Source organism: Leucopleurus acutus (genome assembly GCF_964270905.1).
Source record: "Leucopleurus acutus genome assembly, chromosome: 12".
Classification (NCBI taxonomy): Eukaryota; Metazoa; Chordata; class Mammalia; order Artiodactyla; family Delphinidae; genus Leucopleurus; species Leucopleurus acutus.
In genome coordinates this window covers 16,045,061-16,066,862 of record NC_139154.1, presented here as the reverse complement: position 1 = coordinate 16,066,862, position 21,802 = coordinate 16,045,061, and the positions used below count along the sequence as shown (strand labels likewise).

Below are 21,802 nucleotides of genomic sequence, written 5' to 3'. Positions count from 1 at the left end.
GTGCCATAAATTTCCCTTCTCTCCTGCTTTAACTGTATCCCACATGTTTTGGTATATTGTGTTTTCATTTCCATTGACTTCTGTGTGTTTTCTTTTTATTTCCTTTGAGACTCCCTTTCTGACCCTAGATTACTTAGACATGTGTTGTTTCACTTCCAAGTGCGTGAAGACTGTCTTGTCTTTCTGTTATTGTTTTCTTATTTGATTCCAATATGGTCAAAGAACATACTCTGTATGATGTCAGTTCTTTTGAATTCGTTGAGGTTTGTTTTACAGCTCAGGATATGGTCTGTTTTTGGTGAATGGTCTATGAGTGCTTGGGGAAAAAACCTGTCTTCTGCTGTTGTTGGTTGGCATGTTCGTTATATATTTGTCGATTTAGTCTTGTTGGTTGGTTGTGTTGTTTGGTTCTTCCATATCTTTGCTGGTTTTCTGTCTCGTAGTCCTGTCGACTGCTCAGTGTAGTGTTGAAGTCCCCAACTATGATGGTGGATTTGTCTGTGTCTCCTTTCATATCTGTCAGATTTTGCTCCGTATATTTCGAGGCACTGTTTGGTGTTTGCACATTTTGAACTACATCTTCCTGTTAGGTTGATCCTTTTATCATTGCTATAAAGCATAGCCACTCCTGTTTTTTGTAAAAAATATTAGCAATGTTTACATGGGATGTCTTTTTCCATGCTTACTCTTCCAGCCTACCTATGTTGTATTTGAAATAAGTTTTTTTGTGTACAACATATCTTTAGATGATACTGGTTTTTTTCTGCCACACCCAATCTGTCCTTTTAGTGGTGCATTTAGACTGTTTACATTTAAGGTACTTGTTGGTATGTTAGAGCTTAAGTGTGCTGTTTCCTCTGTTTGTGTTTCTGTTTCCTATTTTGTTTTTTTCAACCTTACTGTGAGTTATCTGAGCATTTTTTAGGATTCCATCTTGACTTTTTTTGTAGTGTTTTTACATATGTTGCTCTGCTGTTACACTATGCAGATGTAATCTACCAGCGTCAGTGGCGTCACCATCTTATGACTTCACTTGCAGTGTGGGTACCTTACTTCTTCCATTTAGGTCCGCTTACCTGCCCCGATTTTCAAATATAATTGTCTTAAATATTTCCTCCATATACACTGAGCACCGTGTCAGATGACGTTATCTCTTTTGCTAAATGTAATTTAAGAAACTCCTGAGAAGTAGGCTAGTTACTTGCGCCCACTTTTTCCCATTCCAGTATTCTTTCCTTTCTGAAGTCCTAAGGCTCTGTTATCATTTCCTTCCTGTTGAGAGGACTTCTTTAGTCATTCTTCAATGACAGGCCTGCTGGCAGCAATCCTTAGTTCTCCTTCATCCGCGAATGTCTTTATTTCCCCTCGCCCCCCCCCCCCCGGCACGCCCCCGAGGATATCTTCACTGGTTACAGAATTTGCGGTTGGCGGTTGGTTTTATTTTCAGTGCTTGAAAAACACGCCTCTTGCTCCTGCCCTTCATGGTTGCAGGTGAGAAATCCTTTGTCATTCGAATTGTTCTCCTGTAAGTAATGTGTCCTTTCTGTCTGGCTGCTTCCAGGGGTTTTTCTTTGTCTTTTAGTTTCCAGAAGTTTAATGTGGCTTGGATTTCTTTGGGTTTATCCATTTCAAGGTTAACTCGAATATATATATATATATATATGAGTTATATATATAATATCAAATCCGTGGTTTGATATTTTCTGCCAAGTTTGGGAAGTTTTCAGCCATTGTGTCTCTGGGTATTTTTTCAGGCCCTGCCTGCCTCTTTGGGGACTTCCGTGACAAAAGAGTATTAGTATTTTTGTTGTGGTCCGACAGGTCCCCGAGACTGTTCATTTTTCATCATCTATTCTCTTTGTTCCGATTAACTAAATTCTACTGATTAGCCTCATGTCCGCCGATTCCCTCCTGTGTCACTTCCACTCTATTATTGGCCCTTTCCAGTGATTTTTTATTTTTATTTTTTGCTTTTCTGCTTTAAATGTATTTTTCAGTTCTAAAATTTTGCCTGCTTCTGCCGGGTGGGGTGGACGTTCAGATCCCTCCTGGGCCTTGCTGCTGCTTTCCCAGCAAAAGCAGGGCACTGACCAGCACGGCTTCACGGAGCCCAGTCAGGGGTGTACGCTTAGCTCCCTGGGCCCCTGTTGACACCTGGAGGGGGAAAAGGTGGAGGGCTGACTTGCAGGCCTTGTTTCTGCAGGGCGGGGGCCAAAGCTCAGTTCCTCTCTGTTCCCTGTCTACACCAGCGTGAGGGCTGGGGGGGGGCGGGGGTGGAACACACCAGCCCTGCCTTCCACTACCTCGTTCCCCTCACTGGTGCTGGGTGTGAGTTCCCCTTTGTTCTCCTTCATGCCGGGTGGGCGTGGAGGCTCAGTGGCCCACCAGGCCCCACTGAGCCTTGAGGCTGGGGTGGGGGATCAGTGGGCCACTAGCTCTGTTTTCCACCACCTCATTCAGTCTTGCTGCTGCCGGGGGCTGGGCAGGTTCAGCTTCGCACTAGGCCTTTCCCGCGGGGGGCAGTGAGGGCTGACTCACTCTGACTTGTTCTGTCTCACTGCTCACCAGCGTTGGGTGGAGGTGGGGCTGGGCCCGCTGATACATGGGGGGGTGTGTGTGTGTGTAGTGGCGACTCACCCTGCCTGGTCCCACCTCCATGCTGCATAGTCAAGGGGGAGCATTAGCTGTCTCTGGGGCCCTGGAGGGGGTGGGGGGAATCACAGCGTCATCTGTTTCCACTGGGCAGGGCCTGGGAGATCAGCTCCCTGCCTAACCTGCCAGTACCACCTGAGTGGTTTCAGAGCACCAACCACTCCTGCTGGGCAGGGGGATGGGCAGCGGGCAGTGTTCAGCTGCAGTAGGGTGGGTATGGCCAAAAGGCTTTCCGTTGGGGGCCCCCATTCCCCAGTCCTTTGGCTAAAGAGAACAGCTTTCCTTGGATAGTTTCCTCTCTGCCTGTTGGAGATCACGTTGCAGGCCTCTGCAGTGCCCTGGTCGGGATGTATGGAGGGTATGAGCAAACCGGGGGACTCGCCACCCTGTCATTCCTCAAGCCCCGTGGTCCCCAGGCAGCCCACTCTCTTTCCCCTCTCAGTCCTTCGTGCTTAGTTGTAAAAAGGAGGACCTGGGGGAGTAGGGTGACCCCACCTTCATGGAGCTAAAAATCTGTATCTTCTTTGAACTATTTACGATTGCTATTGATTGGCTCTGGTTGCAAAGTACTACTCAGAATTTTAGAAATCACCTCTTTCACCCTTTATTTTTATTCTCTATACGGAATAGTAGGATTTTAATGTCAGGAAGCGATTTAACAGTAATCCTAGCCACTTTTTTCGCATACTAACTGCAGTATCTATTGTTGTGATTCCCCTGGTGACGTGCCCTCAGAGGGTACACACCACGCCACCCTCAAACGCACTGCCTGAAAATGTATGGGTGACACAAGTCTGATTGCACATGCCATAAGGGACCTTCTCATTAGGAAAATGCTAAGTCTTGTAGTTCTGTGTGATTGGACTCCAAGGCAGGAGAAAGATCAATCATCCACTGATTTGTTTTGGTTAGTATTTAGGGCCTTTGTGGTATTAGATTTCTAGATAGACATATGCACATAATTGCCGGTTGAATGCTCGACTGTCTTGACGTCTTGCTTCCTGACCTACTTTACAACCACTGAATCGGAGCACTTGCCCAGTGCCCGAGTCTCTGCACGCCCCTGGTCTGTGGTCACCCTGCCTGTGTTGGATGGGACTCCCCGTGGACCAGCACCCTCCCACACTGGAGTCCAGTGGTCTTCATTCCTCCTTTGTTGGGTCAGCCTCAGTTTCAGTGTATATTCCTCCTGTGACACAATTTCCATCTGCTTTCACCTTCTGGTCACTGTCCTCTGGTCGTTCTGCTTGGTCAGTGGCCAGGACCCGTGCCGGGGCATGTGACCTAAGACTGCTTTCCTTCTCCGTGGAGGTCCTGTGGACCCAAAGCGAACGTCTGTCCTTTAAGACACGGCCGCCTTGGTCCTGTGCTGTGTCGGGCACTGGGCTGTGAGCACTGTGCCGCCCACCCGCCTGCCCACCCGCCGACCCTGCTCTGCAGGCACAGAACAGGGCCTGCCATTCCTTCCTTATGTAGGAAATGCTGGCAGAAACGTATGTGCAGAGGACTCATCATGGCGTTGCTTTGTACCAACCGGAAAACTATTGGCAGTCCAAATGGTATAGGAAAACCTCTACCTTAGCCAGACTGTGGTGCTGTCTTCTAATGGTGTTAAAAAGAATAGTCACGTGGAAAAGGCTCCTGGTGTTACGTTCAATTTAAAAAGGTTACAGAGTTCTTGGCAACATCCTAGTGTCATAGTCTATAATAAAAATACCATAGTTTGGGTGGCTTCAATAATAAACATTTGTCTCACAGTTTTGGAAGCTGGAAGTGTGAGGTCAAGGTGCTGCCACGGTCCGGCTCTGGTGGGGTCCCTCTTCCTAGCTTGTAGGTGGCCACCTTCTCACTGTCCTCATGTGATGGAAGGACGGCAAGCTATCTCCTTGACCTCCTCGTACAAGGGTGCTAATCCCATTCACGAAGGCTCCACCATCATGACCTAACCACCTCCCAAAGGCCCCACCTACCAAGTACCATCACACTGGGGAAGAGATTTTTAGCATATGAGTTTTGGGGTGGACATGGACATGTATTCCATAACATGTAATTTGGTATCAAGAAGTTTATCAGCATAACAAGAAGATTAGAAGGAAAATATATCAAAATGTTAATAGTGAATATTTTTGTATTCAACTTACAGGTGGTCTTACGTGTTTTTGTTGTTGTTGTATATGGAAAATCCTCATGGCTAGCATTTATAATAGAATAAATTGAATAAATAATATATATTTAAAAATTTCTCTTAATGTTAATCTTCACTTTTGGTGTGCGCAGCAGCTTGTCACTGTGGCGCGCATGATTTCAGTATTAGCCTGCTCATATGGTCTGGTGTTAACTGTCACGCCCCTTATGATTTCATCCAGATGAGATCAGGCTTTTGGCCCATCACCATGAGTACTTTGATGGACATTAGCCCCCTAATTTACTCTTTTGGGATCTGCCTCTTATTTTAGCAAAGTGAGTATTTTATTGTAGCACATCTTCATCTGGCAGGGTTCCCGGTTGATTGAGTGCCCGTGAGCTGCTACTGCCTTACCTGCAGGGCTGTGCGTGGGTCTGGAGCAGGGTCTGGATGGCATCCGGCTGTTCTCCAGACCCATGAGTGACCTGGGCAGATCTGTTAGTCCCTCTGAGCTTCGGTTTCCTCATCCGTCAGGTGGAGACAGAAGTGCTCACTTCCAAGGGTTGGGGGACTTTTGCATAAGCTACTGGGCGGAGAGCGGCTGGTAGGGACTCGGTCACTGTTTTCTTTGCTGTGCAGTGACCATCGTGGCCACGGCAGGTCAGCAAGCATGACGTAATGAAATGTTCTTTTTTCCTTTCCATGGAAAGGAGCTGTCGTTTCAGAATTTTAGGCAACTCACAGGGAAGTGAATTATCTGGAAATGCTACTATAATTCTAACCCTGCCAGGTCCCAGAACAAACAAACAGAAAAAGAAAATCCATTCTAAAAACTGGCCTGGGAGGGCAGGGGAGGTCCAACTCACCACCCCTCACCTGCCCGTGAACCCGCATATCACCCTGAGAAGGAACCTTGGTGAACCTTTAGACCATGGAGAGCCATCTGGAAACCCACACTGCGCCTGGCTCTGCTGAACCGGGCCTGTGCTGGGGACACCTGTGGGAGACGGCCTATTGGATTTGGCAGAAACTTGACTGTAGTTCAAGATGTGTGTTTGGAGCAAGAATGGTCTGGAGACATAAGACATAGGCTGAACTACTTTTTCCTGCAATCAGAAGTTATTGCACCTTTTTTCAAAATAAAAGTTATTTTGCTCATGGATTTAGCATTAGAAATATTCATTGCCTGACTAGAATCAAGAATTTTAAAACAGCTTTTTAATTTTTTCCCCGTTTCCCTGAGGAAATTCTGCTCTTTTGGCCATCGTTAAATTTTGGTTTTTGCTTCTGAGTGAGTGAATCATGAATCCTTGGGAACTTTTGCTTCACACACTGTGGGCTGACCGATGCCAACAGTCAGTACAAACATTTCCCTGGTGCACGAGTTGAAGCCCAGTTTATAAGAGGCAGGCCTTCGTGGTTTTAAGTATTTGCTTAGGATGAGTTGATATTCCCAGTGTCCTGTGGGAAACCCAAATTCACTTTGCATTTCCTCTGTTCTCTGCCCTGGACCAGATCCCCACTGCTCTTGAGTAGCGTTGTGGTTCAACCAGACGGTGATGAAGCAGACCAGCTCCTGGGAGGGGGCTGCTTGGCCACGTGTGCCCGCAGGCCAGGAGTGAGGGCTGTTCAAGGCCCCATCTGGTGCTGGAGCCAGGGCCTTGAAACCGGGCCTTCGGCACAGGTGTCTGGCTCTGCACAGGGCACGATGCTGCTTTTAGTTCGGGCTTTGCGGCCCTTCCTTAGGCGTGAAAATGGTTTTGGAGCTAAAATTTCTAAAAAGTGGAATCAACCGTTTCAGTCCAAGAGGGTGTATGTGTTAAAACCGGTTCGACACAATGATTCTCGACTGTCTGAGTCGCTCTGGGAACTTTTTTCCCCCAAAATAAGTCACGTTCCTGGACTAGAGCATGCGTCCCACTCCAGTTCCTAAAACATTCTGATGTAAGTGATTTATAGATTTAGTGAGTGGTTTGAGACTTCTCTAACAGAAGCTTGCTTACGTGGAAGGGACCTGTTTTTCTCTTGCAAATGTGTGTCGGTGGGGTCAGGGCATGCATGTATGGGATGAGCCACACTTGACAACCTTAGTTTGGGTGAGTTTGCCAGGGAAGAGGCTAAAAGAAGGTTTTTTCTTTGTTTTTTCATCCCTTGAGAAATTTCTTAATGCAGAGTCGTCTAGAAGTGAATTCTGGCTCTATGCTATGTTAGTATATATTTGAATTCAGACCTCAGTTTTACTTACAGCTGAGCATAAATTCTGCTAAACTGGTCAAAACAACCCGCCAACTTAAGGAAACGATTTGGTACGTGGCAGAACCACATATATTTGTTGATTTAGAGAATTCAGTGCTATTTAAGACAGTGGATGAGTGCCCGTGATTCCCTCTTTTGTTGTGCAGATTTTATCACTGGGCTCATTTGAAGCTTAGAACCGGGTTTTCTCTGTAAGGAAAGCCTGACGCATACAATACACCGTGCTTCGTTTTCTCTCCAGTCCTTTTTTCTGATAGTTTGGTAGGAATTGTTGGAGTGGAAAGTTCCAGCAGGTGACCCAGGCCAGTCTTGGTCCTTCCTCTGATGCCGTCCATTCCCCGCCCCGGGCAAGTCCCTCCACCTGCCTGGGGGCCAGTGTCCTCCTGAATTGGGAAGGTGTTGCAGCCAGTCTGCAGCGGTCAGAGCACTGAAGGGTATCTGGTGTGGGCGGGGTGGGAGTTGCTCTGGTTTGGAACGACCCTGTTTAGTCGGTATTGCACGGTGGTTTTCTCAGTGCGGGGGTAACCAAACTGTTGCACCCAGGATCTGAGCCCATGAGGGGGTAGAGCTTGGCCAGCAGCTGTGTCTCTGGAGGGGAAAGGGCATCGGGAGGAAGAGGAAGAACCTGAGAACCTGAGCAGATAAAAAGACCTTTGATACCACCAGACGAGACATCTTTCAGTGCAGAATTCTGCACATCTTACACTTGTATTTGCCCTAAGGCGGCGACTCTAGCTTCCATTCTTTTCCTGTGTTGGGGGGGGGGACGTGGCACAGCCATGGACAGAACATTTTTGTGGTTTGCAGAGAAGGCCTAGGATCCGCAGCCCCCCACCCCCCGAATTGCCGTGTCGCGTGCGGAGGTTAGGTGGTGGCTTGAACGAGGTCGGTACAGGCTGGTCAGTGGATGAAGGAACTTGGGCTCCAACCATCTTTCTGATGGATCGCTCACGATACCAGTCAGATTCTCTGCTCACTTTTAGCCTTTTGGTTTTCTTGTTTTTTACACAGCGTTCAGTTCTTACACTTCTTTTTATCATTGAGTTTCCTACAAAAGGCTTTGGGGCTGTGTTCACTTGTGTCCCTTTCAGCATAAACGTGCTCTCCAGACGCACAAGCCCTGTGAGTGTTTTAGGGAGAAGTCAGACAGCCCGACGGCAACAGACGTATGTTTTGAGGCCAAATATTTAAGCCATCAAATGTCCAAACACAATGATTCCGTCCTTGTGATTATGCAAAATAGTGTCTGGAACTGAGGTGTAATGTTTTCTCTCTTGATAATGATGCGGGATAAAAAGAGGCAGCTGCGTCTTGTGAATTGGTTCGAAGTGGGAAGCTTTCATTATGCCTTCTGGTGTGTTATCAGTCACCATGTATCTGCATTAACAGATGAGTGCTTCACTTCGTGCATTGCCGGTATAAATTTTAACTGTATAAATAAAATTATAGGCTTTTACACGTCTTAATTGGAAAGCTGTTTCGGATGTAGCTTTTCAGGATTCTGTGTTTTGCCCCTTGCCTTGGTCTCCACTAGCATTAGGACAGAATAACAGGGACGCTTAAGACCTTCATGTGAACTAAGGAGAAGAGATTTTTCGTCACCTGTTTCCTGCCGCCAGCGTTCAACTTTATAGAGGAAGCCACACACACTCTGTAATCAGAAATTTTTATATTTGTAGTTTAAATTCTCATTTCCTCCCCCACATCTGATTTTGGGCCAGGAACAACGGATGGTTACCGAAAGCTAGTAACTTCAGAATTGTTAACACTTTATTTCTAAGGAACGGTCTTAAGTGAATTAACATGTAGAGTTGTATGTTTACAACTTCCCTGGCTGTAACCACTTAGCCAATCCCAATCCAGAAATCACTTCTAGACTACTTTGCATTAACCTTAACCACTTAAGTCTTAACCACTGCCGGGGTTACAGTTTAACCCTGGCAGTGGTTAAGACGCCACGCTTCCACCGCAGGGGGTGAGGGTTCTTCTATCCCTGGTTGGGGAACTAAGAGCCCACATGCTGCGTGGTGTGGGCAGAATAAAAGAAAATAAAAGGTCTCCAAAAAGCATTTCTCCTTTTGTAGTTTTGCTGGAGTGAGTAGTGAAATAAATTGTCTGCATAGAAATTTCCCTCCACTGTCAGTGGAAGGGTCATGAGGTTGTGTTTGTTCTTCTGAGTAGGACGGCACAGGCACAGTCAAGTCCTCCGTGATACTCTGGAAGGAATCTAAGACTATGGAAATAGAGACACAGCTGTCCTGGAGACAGTGGGGCTAGCGGCAGTGTAGGGAAAGCAAGGAACAGTAGCGTCCTGTGTCCTGCTGCCCCCGGCCAGACCCACTGCAGACCACAGCCACACGCTATTCAGAGCATCATGTTTCTGGAGCATCCCGAGGGGGACCCGAGTGGTGATGGAGGGCATTCCCAGGGCTCGTCGTAAAGGCACATGGAAGGAACTGGTTCCGGACCAGATCTGGGGCGCGAGGTGGCAGTTGCATTGATTAAAAAGAGGGGTAATTTGAGAGGGATCATAGATTGTCTTTGTAGCCCCAGGGGACAGAAGAGAACATTCCAGTTCCCAGGAGGGAGAAGTTTGTAGCCCCTAATGCCTATCAGCGAGGACTGCAGTGCCTTAGGAAAAGGGGTGCACCAGGCCCAGGGCTGGTGACCAGGCATCATGGTGCAGGAGGCTCCTGCCAGGTCCCCCACCTGACGAAAGATGCTGGCTTCTGCTGTGACCCAGAGTTAGCCGGGTATGTCCTTGGACATAGACATAAAAACTCGGGATCTGGGTTTGCTCCTGGCCTTGGCTTCTTGAAAATATGTGTGTTAGAGGACAGCTCAGGGGAGATGGGTAACTAGGTCTTCTGAGGTTGAAGAAGGCATGACACATTCATCTTAATGCCTTTAGATTCATATTTTATTGTAGGATGCAGTTAAGGTCAAAGGGGGAAGACACGAACACTAGTTTCCAGACTTCCAGCTTCACAGCCTTGGTTTACCTGCAGTTTCCAAATGGTCAGACTGGAAATTGATCAAAGCAGCGTATTTTGATTTTCTTACTCACGGCCACGTAAAAGCAGTGGGCAATACACGTGGAAAGAGTAAGTATGAAAACCCTGGCTACATCTCATTCGCTTTCTTAGTTTTTTTTTTTTTTTTTTTTGTCCTAACAGCTATTTATAAAGCAGCGTCTTGAATTCATGCAACTGCTCAGGCTTGACCCATGTGTGTACCAGGGAAAAGCAGGTTTAGGAACTTCATGAGTACTGATGCTGAATACTATCTCTTTATTTTATTTCGAATCCAGTTCATTTTCATCCAGTGGTTCAGTGGAATTGATACAGTATTTATCAAAAAATAAAGTGATGGAATTGAGAAATAATAGACCCAGAAGGGGAGGGGTGTGTGTGTGTGTGTGTGTGTGGGTGTGTGTGTGTGTGTGTGTAATTGGGTTCTGGCTCGTTTGCGTTCTGAGAACCATCAGAGTTGAAGGTGATTTCTGATAGCATTTACTGCAGTCAGTAAATGATAGTAAATGACTGATAGTCAGTTACTATCATGACAGCGGCCCCCCTTCCCCTGTGGCTGGGAATTCTGGAGCTGCTGAGACAGCTCCGTCACTCAGGTGGGTTTCCTGTGGAAACCTTGGCCAGCTGTCTGGTTGCTTCCTTCTTGTAAATCTCAACTGATAAAGATATTTCTGAAGATGGCTCCTTAAGTGAGGAGACTGTTGGGTTGAATAAACATCCTAGAATTTTTACTTCTCCAAATGAGCGTTGACCTTCACAGTGGCCACCTGCACAAGCAGTGCTTCCCCCGAACATTTTTGGAGCATCTTTTTTGGAATTGTTTTAGCCCTGTTTTCAGAGCCAACAAGGAAGTGGTCCTTTATGTCTTTTGGTTCAACCTAGAGTCTCCTCAGGGATAAAGATGGGCAGCCCTGAAATGCCAGGAGGAGGGGCTGGCTTTCTGCTCCACAGTCCCTGGTAAGTGCCGGGCACAATGAGCACTTATTTGCCTAAGTATTATGTTCTGTGGTGTGTTTAAAATAAAAACAATAATTTCTTCAAAGTCATACATTCCGCGTCTCTTCAGGGACCAAGAAACCCTTTCTCAACTCTGAGTTGAATATTGATTGAGAGCTCAGTTCATGTTGATTAGTCGAAAATGTAATCTCAATTCTACCCCAGTATTTGTAGCTCAGCGAACATCTGAAAACAGTATAGAGTGAAATGTTTCCGTGGATTTTCGTTTGGTTTCTGGTTCTGCACTTGAAGCTCCAGTAGTGATGTGCTGGGAACTCAAACAGCCGCTGGTCCTGGGACGTGAGAGCATCCTGTCCCCAAGGGTGATTGCAGTGATGGGAGCGCACGTGTAAGACACGGTCCCGCCGCCCCCAGGATGGTTCTCGTCATCCGCACAGCAGCCCGGCCGGGTGTGGAAAGATGGCAGTGAACGTCAGAATGTGACCGCAGCTCCTTTGAACACCTGCCGATCGGAACAGTGGGGTGGAAGCGGTTGGACGTTCAGGAAAAATCAGAAGGTTTGGCTTGACGGATGTCGAGCTCATTATGCATCGACAATCTCGTTTTTTTTAATTTTCCCACTCTCGCTGGCGGCGCTACAGAAAGCCCTTTCCGAAAGCCTCAGCCTGATTTCACTATCAGCCACTTAACCACGATATTAATTTTTTTTCAGTCTCTGAGCTTTTAAGATTTGGAATTACCCTCTAGGCTGGAAACTAGTTTTGTAGCTGAACCACAACAGTTAATGCAATACTGCACATCTTTCAGTAACTCAGAGTTCTTTGGCGTTGAAAAAATGTCCTCCTTTCTACCCACCCGGCACACTGGTATAGAAAAATAGATTAATCAGAGACCTTGTGGTTTTTTTGGTTTGGGGGTTTTTTTTCCTATAGGAAATCAGGTTACCTGAAATGCTAGATTCTGAAATGCTAGATTTCAGAAAACTCTAGCATTGTTTCCAAGAGTTTTGATGAAAATTCAACTAACATATCGCACTTTTGACAGAATTGCCTGTGTGACACAGTTGCATTCCAAAGTTTTGATTAGTGGCTTTGGTTAGAAAAACTGGGCCCAGCAAGTTTCCCAGCTCAGAATGGTGCTTACAGAATCGGAGCCGGCCTCGTGTGGACTTCTGGTTACAGCTTTGGAGCAGTAGCTTTACATTAAGAGCTGCTTATATTTCATTGTGCTTTTCCTCTTCCCTCCCCTCTCTCCTTTAGCACCAGGTTTATGGCATGAAATGCTTTCTTTTTTTTTTTTTTTTTTGCAGTACGCGGGCCTCTCTCTGTTGTGGCCTCTCCCATTGCGGAGCACAGGCTCCGGACGCGCAGGCTCAGCGGCCATGGCTCACGGGCCCAGCCGCTCCGCGGCATGTGGGATCTTCCCGGACCGGGGCACGAAGCCATGTCCCCTGCATCGGCAGGCAGACTCTCAACCACTGCGCCACCAGGGAAGCCCGAAATGCTTTCTTAAATGCTGAAATTACATTTTCTGTGGGTGAAAATACACCTCATCACAGTTTCCCCTTTGAAGTTCTTATGTTTATGTAAAATTGCCTTAGTTAAAAATGTGATCTAAGTAATAAGAGCTTTTGTTTCAAATAAAGACCCATTTTATTGACGAGGTATCAGTATTTGCGGCTGTTAAGCACATTGCAGAGAGCATAATAAAATGTTTATGTTTGATGCTTATCTGTCTTACAGGCTAGAGATATAAATGTAAATGATCTTCTTGATAAGTGGATTATATTAGCAAGGGAGCAGGCAGATTGAGTATCTAGAAAGGATTGTAGGAGTGAGGGTGTGTTTTTCGAGTATCCCCTGCCCTTGAACCCCACCAGCTCCAGGTTCACCTTCGGAAGACCGAGCCCTGGATCCCTTCCGCATCGTGGTGGTTCGTGCTCTGGTCACTGTGGGGCAGAATTCAGCAAACTGGTGATGAAGGGAATAAAAACCTTCATTCTGGCTCCGACCAGTGCCGCCGTGGGGCTGACAAGCAAATTCTCAGGTCAGCCAGACCCCATTCTTAGCCCTGCTAGGTTCTCACGTGACATGAGACCGCATGTGACAGACACCAGCATTAAGCTAGTGATGAAGTTAAGGAAGAGCCCCCGGCACCCCCGGCACCACCAGAAGGAGACATTTTGTTACTTGAGAAATAATCTTTGAAATTTAGGTGGCAAAAATCCACTGTATTAACTGAGATTAAGGCCACCATTTTAAAATATAGGAATAGGATGCCTTTGAAAATATTCAAAATAGAATTTTTAGCTTACAATCTTACCTTAAAACCAATACTGTCTGTATTTATGGGCTAGGTTTTATTGCAGGGTGAATGTTGGTCATTCATTTTAGGTTTATTCAAGAAATAAGAACAGTATTTACTTCTCAAAAAACTCCAGTTCTTGGGGGCTTCCCTGGTGGTGCAGTGGTTGGGAGTCCGCCTGCTGATGCAGGGGACGCGGGTTCGTGCCCCGGTCCGGGAGGATTCCACATGCCGCGGAGCAGCTGGGCCCGTGAGCCGTGGCTGCTGGGCCTGCGCGTCCGGAGCCTGTGCCCCGCGGCGGGAGAGGCCACAACAGTGAGACGCCCACGTACTGCAAAAAAAAAAACTCCGATTCTTAAAGCCAAGTGGTGATAGCTGCTGTGTTAGAGTAGTCTAGACACATCAGTCTCCTTTGCAAATGTTAATTTATAGTGTATGTTACTATTCTATAGAAACTTCAAAAAATATATATACCTAAACACAGTTGCTAGCTCTCTTACTGATCTGTTTTATCAGTTAGTGTATGCTAAGCCTGGTCTAACCAATTATCTTTGGCTAATACAACTCTCCTGACTCCTGAGTGTTCTCCAAAGACACACGTCTGGGCCCCAGAACTGACCCGTGGTTTCTTCCCCCTGCTCAGGATTTCTCAGGGCCTGGTCTGTGGACTGTCTGCACCAGGAGCTTGTAAGAGTACAGCTTCCAGGGCCTCACTGCCAGACCACGGGGATGTGTTTCTCTCTGTGCATTTATTGAAGCTAGCAGTTAGAACTCTTCTTTCTGCAGAAGAAACATCTGCTTATCTTCTTCCCCCCACAAACAGCAGGGCATTTGTCTCTAAGATGAACAAGTTGGATCTGGCCCCCAAGGTTCCACATGCGCTTCTCAGCTGCTGGCCAGGTTGACGCAGTCACTAGGTGCTCATTTTGATGTGCACCGGCTCCAATGGTGGTGCTTCTGGCCGTCAGCCCTCCCGTGAGCCAGACAGAACTTTCTAAACCACATAGGTAAGTGAGGGTGTTAAATAGAATTCAGTAGCCTTCACCTGCAGGTTGGGGGAAGTTAACCGGGGGAGTTAACTTCGTTTTGTGTTATGAGAATATAAGGTATGAGTATCCTTGTCCAGAAGAAGTTTATCATTTAGTTGAAGGTTAGCATTTAATCTGCAGGGGTGTGAGCTCGTGGGAGCAGGGCTTGGGCATCTTTGGCCGCTGTACCCAGACCATCTCCTGAGCGGTGTCTGGCTCATGGGCATTCATATTCGTTGGGTAAATTAGTGAGTGTCTTGATTTACTAAACCTTGGGTAACTTGCCAACAGTTTTTACCAGTCTGTCATCTTCGTAAAATATGCAGCCTAGATTTCACAGATTTTCTTTGGATAATTGGGATTTTCTGCATTTCTGGCTCTAGGATTGAGGGCAGATTTACTCTCTGGAAGAGAGCCAAGTGTAGTGCGAAACGAGTGGGGCTCTGGAGCCCAGGAGAGGTGGGTGACGGGTTCTGAGCGACCACGTGGCATCCTGTGCGCTGGTCTGGTCACTTGTATCTGTGGATACATGCGTCTCCCTGAGCTAACTCTGCAGGTGATGACCACAGTGTTCATTCTAAGAAAAGAGGCTTTTTCTTAGAAGAAGGTGAGTTTGTAACAACAGCTGCTAAAGTCAGGGAAAGAGCACTTGATTGGCTGATAGTATGAAAAGATAGTAATGATTTGGTACCTGTGATGGACAAAATCCTTAAAGCACTGCAAACCCAGGAGAAGGGAGTGAACTATTACAGACCACTTGGCATCACATATACCCTGAAATTCTGTTTTCTGCCGGTTTAGCTACTTAAACTTTAATTTTAATAGGCTTGTACAGAGTAACGATGGAATTTGTGACAGAGGTACTGCCAAGGCAGTTTTCTGTGTGCTTGGAGGGGTGTTCAGGGGACATGCCTGGCGTATCCCAAAAGTTTCCTGTCATCGGCCTTTGTGCGCTTCACCAGGCGTCCTTGGGGAAATCTCCCCTCTGGCTCGTTGCCAGCACAGATGATTCTGGAGAGGATGCACGTGTGTTCTTCGTTCAGTGCCCCCACACCTGTGCACACACACGCATGCACGCCCGTGCGCACACGCACACAGGATGCCCTGCCTCTCAGCCTTTGTGGGATCATCGTTCATTTCTCTTGGGTGAGGGCCAGGGGTGCAGAGAAGTTGGGGCAAGAGATTGAGAAGACTTGGTAAAAACTCAGAAAAGAGTTCACTTTTAAGAGCTTTCGTAGACCTAGGAACCAACAGCACTTTTATTTGTAACGATAAATAAAACTCTTAATACAACATACAAGATTTTTTTTTTTTTTACAAAAATACAAAAGAGGAAGCTATATTCGTGTTATGGCAAAATCTGATTATGATAGGTGCTTAAATTTTTCGCTGTGGTTAAAACATAACACGTGTGTTTAATTGCCAGCAGAGTGCTCCTTTTAACAGGAAGTTAGCGTAAGCCGCATGTGAATAGCAGTTGAAATCCAATAATCTCATCTCTTTTCCTGTTACCCGTGTTACCCAGCTGTTCTCTGAGTGTGGAGAACACTTTTCTTCGTGGTACTTGGAGATAGCGTCTTCCTGATGCTGGTGGGATCTTTGGACAACTCACAGTTTTGTGCTCCATTTTTGGCCGTCACGTGGCTTTGAAATGGGCTCATTAACCGACGGCTGAATGCACTGGGTGTAGATGGGAGTGACAGCTTAATGAAAGGGTGAACCTCCCTCTTTTTTCTCCTTTCAAAAAAGCCTTTGCTCTTACACCCAAAACATTTCCTCTCTCCATGTGGGGTTTGCAGACTTGAGCCATCTTTATTGGCTGCATTAATATCGAAACAAAACATGCAATTATGCTTTCATTTGGCCCCTTGGTGGCACTTGTGCAGACTGGCTGTGTATCACTGCACCTCCTTCCATGGAAACAAGCTCATTCAGTTCTCAGGTTTTCACTGACTTTGCTTTGAATACAACCATTTCATGTTCCTCGATGACGTGTGACATTTTCCTAGGAATTTTACCTTGCCTTAAGATCAAAATAGAATAGTTACTTTACGGACAGCCTAAATCTTTACCCTCTCATATGTTTCGAGGCTATTTCTTGGGCAGCATCCATTGTGCCGTTGTTGTGTTAGTTCGCCTTCTCGAAATGGAAGTATGTAATTCACTGGCCAGGAGATTTTTAAATTTGGCAATTCTGAATCTCCAGTTGTTGTTGAAAATGAAATTACTCTGTATGCCTTATTCATGAACCAGAGTTACGTAGCAGAGCCTGCCACCATAATCTCGAATGCATGATTGTAGCTCTTGAAGTTAGGGAGCGTCCCAAGACATGAAAGCGTGTGTGAGATGGGCTTGCTTCTAGAAACTGACCTTTGGGACTTTCTAAATGATCTATGGAAAACAATGTGATTTTTGTTCTGTTTGTTCTGATGCAGCTTCCATGAGGCAGTCTCAGGCTGTACCTGCAGATATGCGTCCGGAGATATGGATTGCGCAAGAGTTGCGGCGTATTGGAGACGAATTTAATGCATATTACCCAAGGAGGGTAATGATGTTTTCTTTACCCCCTTTCTCCCTCACACCCTACCTCTCCCTGCCATTTAAGAAAAAAAAAAAAAGAAAAGACTAGTAATAATCCTGTGCTTATTCTGGAAATGAGCGGTATTACCTATGTGTGACCTACCATTCCTCCTCCTTTCCCATTTTCCATTTGTTTTATGGCTGAATGTAAGTGGTGGCCGTTAGACAAAATCCGAGGCCGACCAAGGGATGGTAGGAGCACAGACCTTAAATTCTCCGTGCTTGAAAAAAAAGGGATTACGCATATGCTTTGAAATATTCCCATATAAATACTAACGTAGTCCTCAAGCCAGAGAGGGAGTTGCAGCCCTCCCCGGAGGCAGTTTGGGTCAAAAGTAAAGAAATTTTTAAACTTCCATCTTAGCCAAAGGGAACGATGCCAGCTCTTAAAGTAGAAGTCTCCCCTGTGATTTGCCAGGCAGGGAGTCAGAGCAGGGGGGCCTCTGTGTCATTCCAGCCCCCACTGCTCTCCTTGGTGTTCATTTATTGAAATGTATTAGGAGGCCAATAACTCATAGCCTGTAATCGGGGGTATAAATATTTTATACCTCACATTGAGTGCCACTGGGATTTTTGAGGTGTGCCTTTGGGTTAAAAAAAAAAAATTCAGCCTTAGATCCTACTCTGCAGGCACAGAGTGTATTTTGTTTTGCCCAGGGGCCATATATGTTACCATTTGGACACCTTATTCCCATGGAAGACACTTTAAAATGGGTAGGGTTTAACTCAGGGAGTCAGGCTCTTAGGAGCATGTGTGACTACTTCCTGCAGGGGTGCACCAGCAAATGTGTGAGAGAATGTGATTTTGGCTTCGCTAACCTTTTTTCTGGCAACCATGTATGAAGGTATTTCTGTTGATTTATCAAAAAGGAAGCACTTAACAGTTATTTTCTACAAAATAAGATTTAATATCATTCTTTCTCACTGTGTTACTTTTCATCTGACTCCTTTTCTGTCAAACATTATTGTTTCCTATAATACTTTTTAAAGATTTTTTTTTCTTTCTTTTTTCTTCTGGAGGGAGTTTATGCTTAGGACCCCCCAATATTTCTGTCCTGCTTTCAATGTTAGTCTCTTTTGTAGCTAGCTGTTGCTTAGCGAACAGACGTTACCTGTAAGTTGCTTTCAGTCAGTCTTGTTTTCCTGTTACGTGCAATGCCTGTTCAGCTTTTTTAAACATACGTGGAGATGTTTTCCCATTACAAGAGAGTCTTCCATTGCTTCAGTATAGAATCTCCAGAAGGGAGTTAGGGAGTTTCAGAAAACTCACACTGGATCCTCTTCATACCTTCTATAGGGCGTGTATGTGTGTGTGTGTGATGGGAAATGTGCTGTCGTGTGATTCTGTCATTAAACGGGAAATGTCACATTGATGAACGGGCTCCGGAATTTCTTGTGATACTGGGTCTAGCTGGCAGGATGCCCGGCGGCCTACACCTGATGGGGACCTGCTCACAGACATAAATTCCCTCTCAGCCTAGATCTGAAATGGCAGTCACTTTGGCAAGGTGGGTTGTTGTGTAATTTGCCACAGAAGTTACCGTTGCCCTAGTTTCTTCTGCCTCGGTTTCGCTGGTGGGGTTTCGGGGTTACTGTTTGTGTGTGGACTGGGCTCTCCCGCTTGACTAGGAGACAGTGGTCAGAAACAGGGCCCTGGGATATTCGGGACGTCGGTCCCTTCAAGAGGGTAGGCTGAATATATCCAGTCCTGATTCTGGAACGTGTCACGAATCCAGCAGGAAAAGGTCACTTCTGACGGCTCTGGCGGCTTCTCAGGCTGAGCCTGGGCCGTGAACTGACCGGCGTGCTGGGCCTGCCACCTCCCCATCCCGTCTCAAAGCGGATGGTAGAGGTCCTTAGGGCTCCAGGTCTGGCGTGGCTGGGGCTCCGCAGGAGAAGTGAGGCTGCCGGCCTCCGGTGCCTTCAGAGTCCGGGGAGCTCTGGACACCGAGATGAGTCAGCACAGCTCCATCGTCCGGGGGTTGGATCAGAACCTTTGGCCAGAGAGCCAGGTGTGTTTAAGAAGGTTTTGCAAAAGTTTCTCTTGGAACTTACATGAAGTATCGATGACTCTGCGATTGACGTGAAGTATCGGTGACTCTGCAGAGCTTTCCCCCGAGCCTACCTGGATGGGTCTGGCTGATGCATCTCTGTGGTGGCCCCGAATGCTCGGTGGTGAGACATGGGCTAGGGAGGGGGGGCGGGGTTGGAGCACAGCCACACCCACACGTAGGCTGCCGAGGTGCGGGACCGTTCAGATCACGTGCAGAGGAGACACAGGCCATTGGGTGGTCTTCATCACCAAGCCTCTCCCGTGCACATGGGAGAAGAGCCTCTCAGAGTTCACACCCCGCCTCCCCACCGTGTTCCCAGCGTTATTACACGGTTTAATGTTGAAGATGCTCATATGTTTTTTCAAATGAGCTGTAACCTGTTCTCAGTGCTTTGGGTAAGATAAATAGAAGTGAGTCTCATTGCAGTAGTTCTCAATATTTGTAATCGTGAACCTTATTTGGCATCTCTTAAAAAAGAACCAATGCAAAAATGCAGTCGCTAATCATTGAAAGGACTCTAGCTTTCTAAGAAGACTGGAATATCGGGGGAGGAGTAGGGGGACACTCTAGCTTATCACCTCATTTTTCAAAAACGAAACAAACTTATTCTCCGGGTCTTAGAAACAGCCAGTTCAAAACAGCAGTCTCTGAAACTCGGGATAGTGACACAGTGACCCCAGGGCCGCAGACGCCTGTCTTAAGAGTTGTTGGATTCAAAACAGTCCATTGTCTGCAGTCACACTGATGGGCCATTGTTCAATATTGGGGGTGGAAACCTGGGGAGGAAATGGGAGGGATTTTGCTTCCAAGTTACGCACTTGTCTGTCCGGGGAGGTGTCCCTTCTTGGCAAGCAGAGTCCGTCGCCACGCTGCCTTATGGTGGATCGGAGCCTTTTAAATGTTCAGTGTCTCTACTTGCTTAATACTGTTACAGTATGTTTTGTAAAGTGTTGGTCTTTTGTTGCCGTAAGCCTTGCGAAGCCTGACAGGATATTTTCCCGTTTTTTCAGTTAGAGCAATAGAGGAAGTTGTCGTGTAGTTGTCATGTGCTCAGTGCACTTGAGGGCAGTGGGGAAGCATATGAGACGGAGCTGTGGAGTCTGAATCCTTGAAGCAGGAGGTGAGAGAGGCACAGGTGAGCGCAAAGCCCCGGTGCATGTTCCCTTCTCCTTTTGTGACTCGGTGGGTGTCATCGCCCCAAACGAACCCTGCCAGGGCAGGGCGACCCGCCCCTCTACCTGATGGGAGTTTTACTGCTCCAAGTCTGGTGTATATTTGTAACTTTCTGTTTTGAAATAATTGCAGACTTTGACGCCAAAGTTGCAGGAATGGTACAAAGACCCCTCTTGTATCTGCCACGCGAGTCCCCTGCTGTTAACATTGTGCCATGTTTGCTTTAACGTCCTCCCTCCTTGTACCTACCTGTGTGCAAACTATTTTCTGAACTCTTCGAGAACGAACTGCAGGCACGATACTCCTTTGCTCTTAAATTCATCAGTGTGTCCTTCCTAAGAATAAGAGTATTCTCTCGTGCAGCCACAGAGTAATTAGCAAGATTGGGAGATTAACAACGTGGCAGTACTGTCGTGTCGTCTGTGGGTCTTATGCAGACTTTGCCAGTCGTCCCAACAGTGTGACATTGTGTCCTCCTCCGTGCATCGTACCGGGAGGCACTGGGTGTCAGTTTGTCCCATTCCTGGGACTCTGGTCAGAGGTGGTGTCCTCCACTACAAAGTCAGTACTTTTCCCTTTATCATAGAAGGAAAGTGTGTATAAATGAGGAAGAACTTCCCTTTCTCCCCTGTGTTTACTTCGTTTGTCAACTTTAGTTCATGGGTCTGTGTTTAGTTCAGCAGGTTATTATGTGTTCCTCTCTATACTTAATGCTCAGATTGTCACAGATTTGGCCAGTGGCAGCCCCGTGGTGCATCTCCACCATGTCATTAGGCATTAAAGTGCTGCCGCAGCCTAGGCACACGTAGAGCATGTCGTGGGACAAAACCCAAGGGTCCAGAGAAGTGGTGGAGCTCTGGGATCTGTTGCTGGATGACCTGCAACCATACGGTGTCCCGGCTCCATAGCTCCCCATGTCCAGCTCTGTGAGATTCCGGGGAGGGAGGGCGAGGGCTCTCGGGGAACACCAGGCAGCCAGGGACGTCAGTGGGGAAACTGCATCTGTCTCTGGGGCTTTCTGAAGAGGGCAAGCAGCTGGCTGGGAGCCGCGGTGCAGCAGCATCTGTGTGTGTTGCAGCAGCTGGCACCTTGATGCCTCCTCTTCCCCGTGGGTGGGGGCCCCCACCCAGACACCCAGCTTTCCTGTTGTTTTTGATAGCCTCTGCTGGCTTCTTTCGCAATTCAGAAATTGCGTGAGTGCAAGTCCAGGTCCCGTCTGCTGGAGGGAGCGTCAGCAGGTGTGGGCTCCGGTCCCCTGCAGGCGTGGGATGCCCTGTGCTCACCGCAGGTTCTTGGGGATGGTGTCCAACTGGATGGGATTCTTGGCCCTGGCTGGGGTTGCAGTCTGAGGCCATGGAGAGGGTGCTAGACCCTTGAGAACGTGAAGACACGTGCTCTGGGGGTGGTCAGCCCCATTCTCTAACCAGCGTGCCCCGGCTCCCCCCTGCCCCCAGTACCGAGGCTAGGATCACTCGCCTTCTTGCCTTGCCATCAGCGTGTCCAGCCTAAGGCACTCTGTGCTCAGACGGGCTGCTCTTGGTTAGCGGTGGCACGGGGATGTCCCGCTGGGGGGCTGCAGTGGACAGCGGCACGCGATGCTAGGACAGTCTCTCTAGAAGGGCCAAGAGGAGATGAAAACCC

At 47.2% G+C, this 21,802-nt stretch overlaps 1 protein-coding gene across 1 annotated transcript in view; it reads left to right on the top strand.

Annotated features, from left to right (window-relative positions):
• The window catches only part of BCL2L11 (BCL2 like 11), a 44,322-nt gene that overhangs the window by 10,114 nt on the left and 12,406 nt on the right, over nt 1-21,802 (top strand). Inside the window, exon 4 of the mRNA XM_082852054.1 lies at nt 16,790-16,899. Coding sequence (XP_082708180.1) covers nt 16,790-16,899 — 110 coding nt within the window. The remainder of the gene's footprint in view (nt 1-16,789; nt 16,900-21,802) is intronic.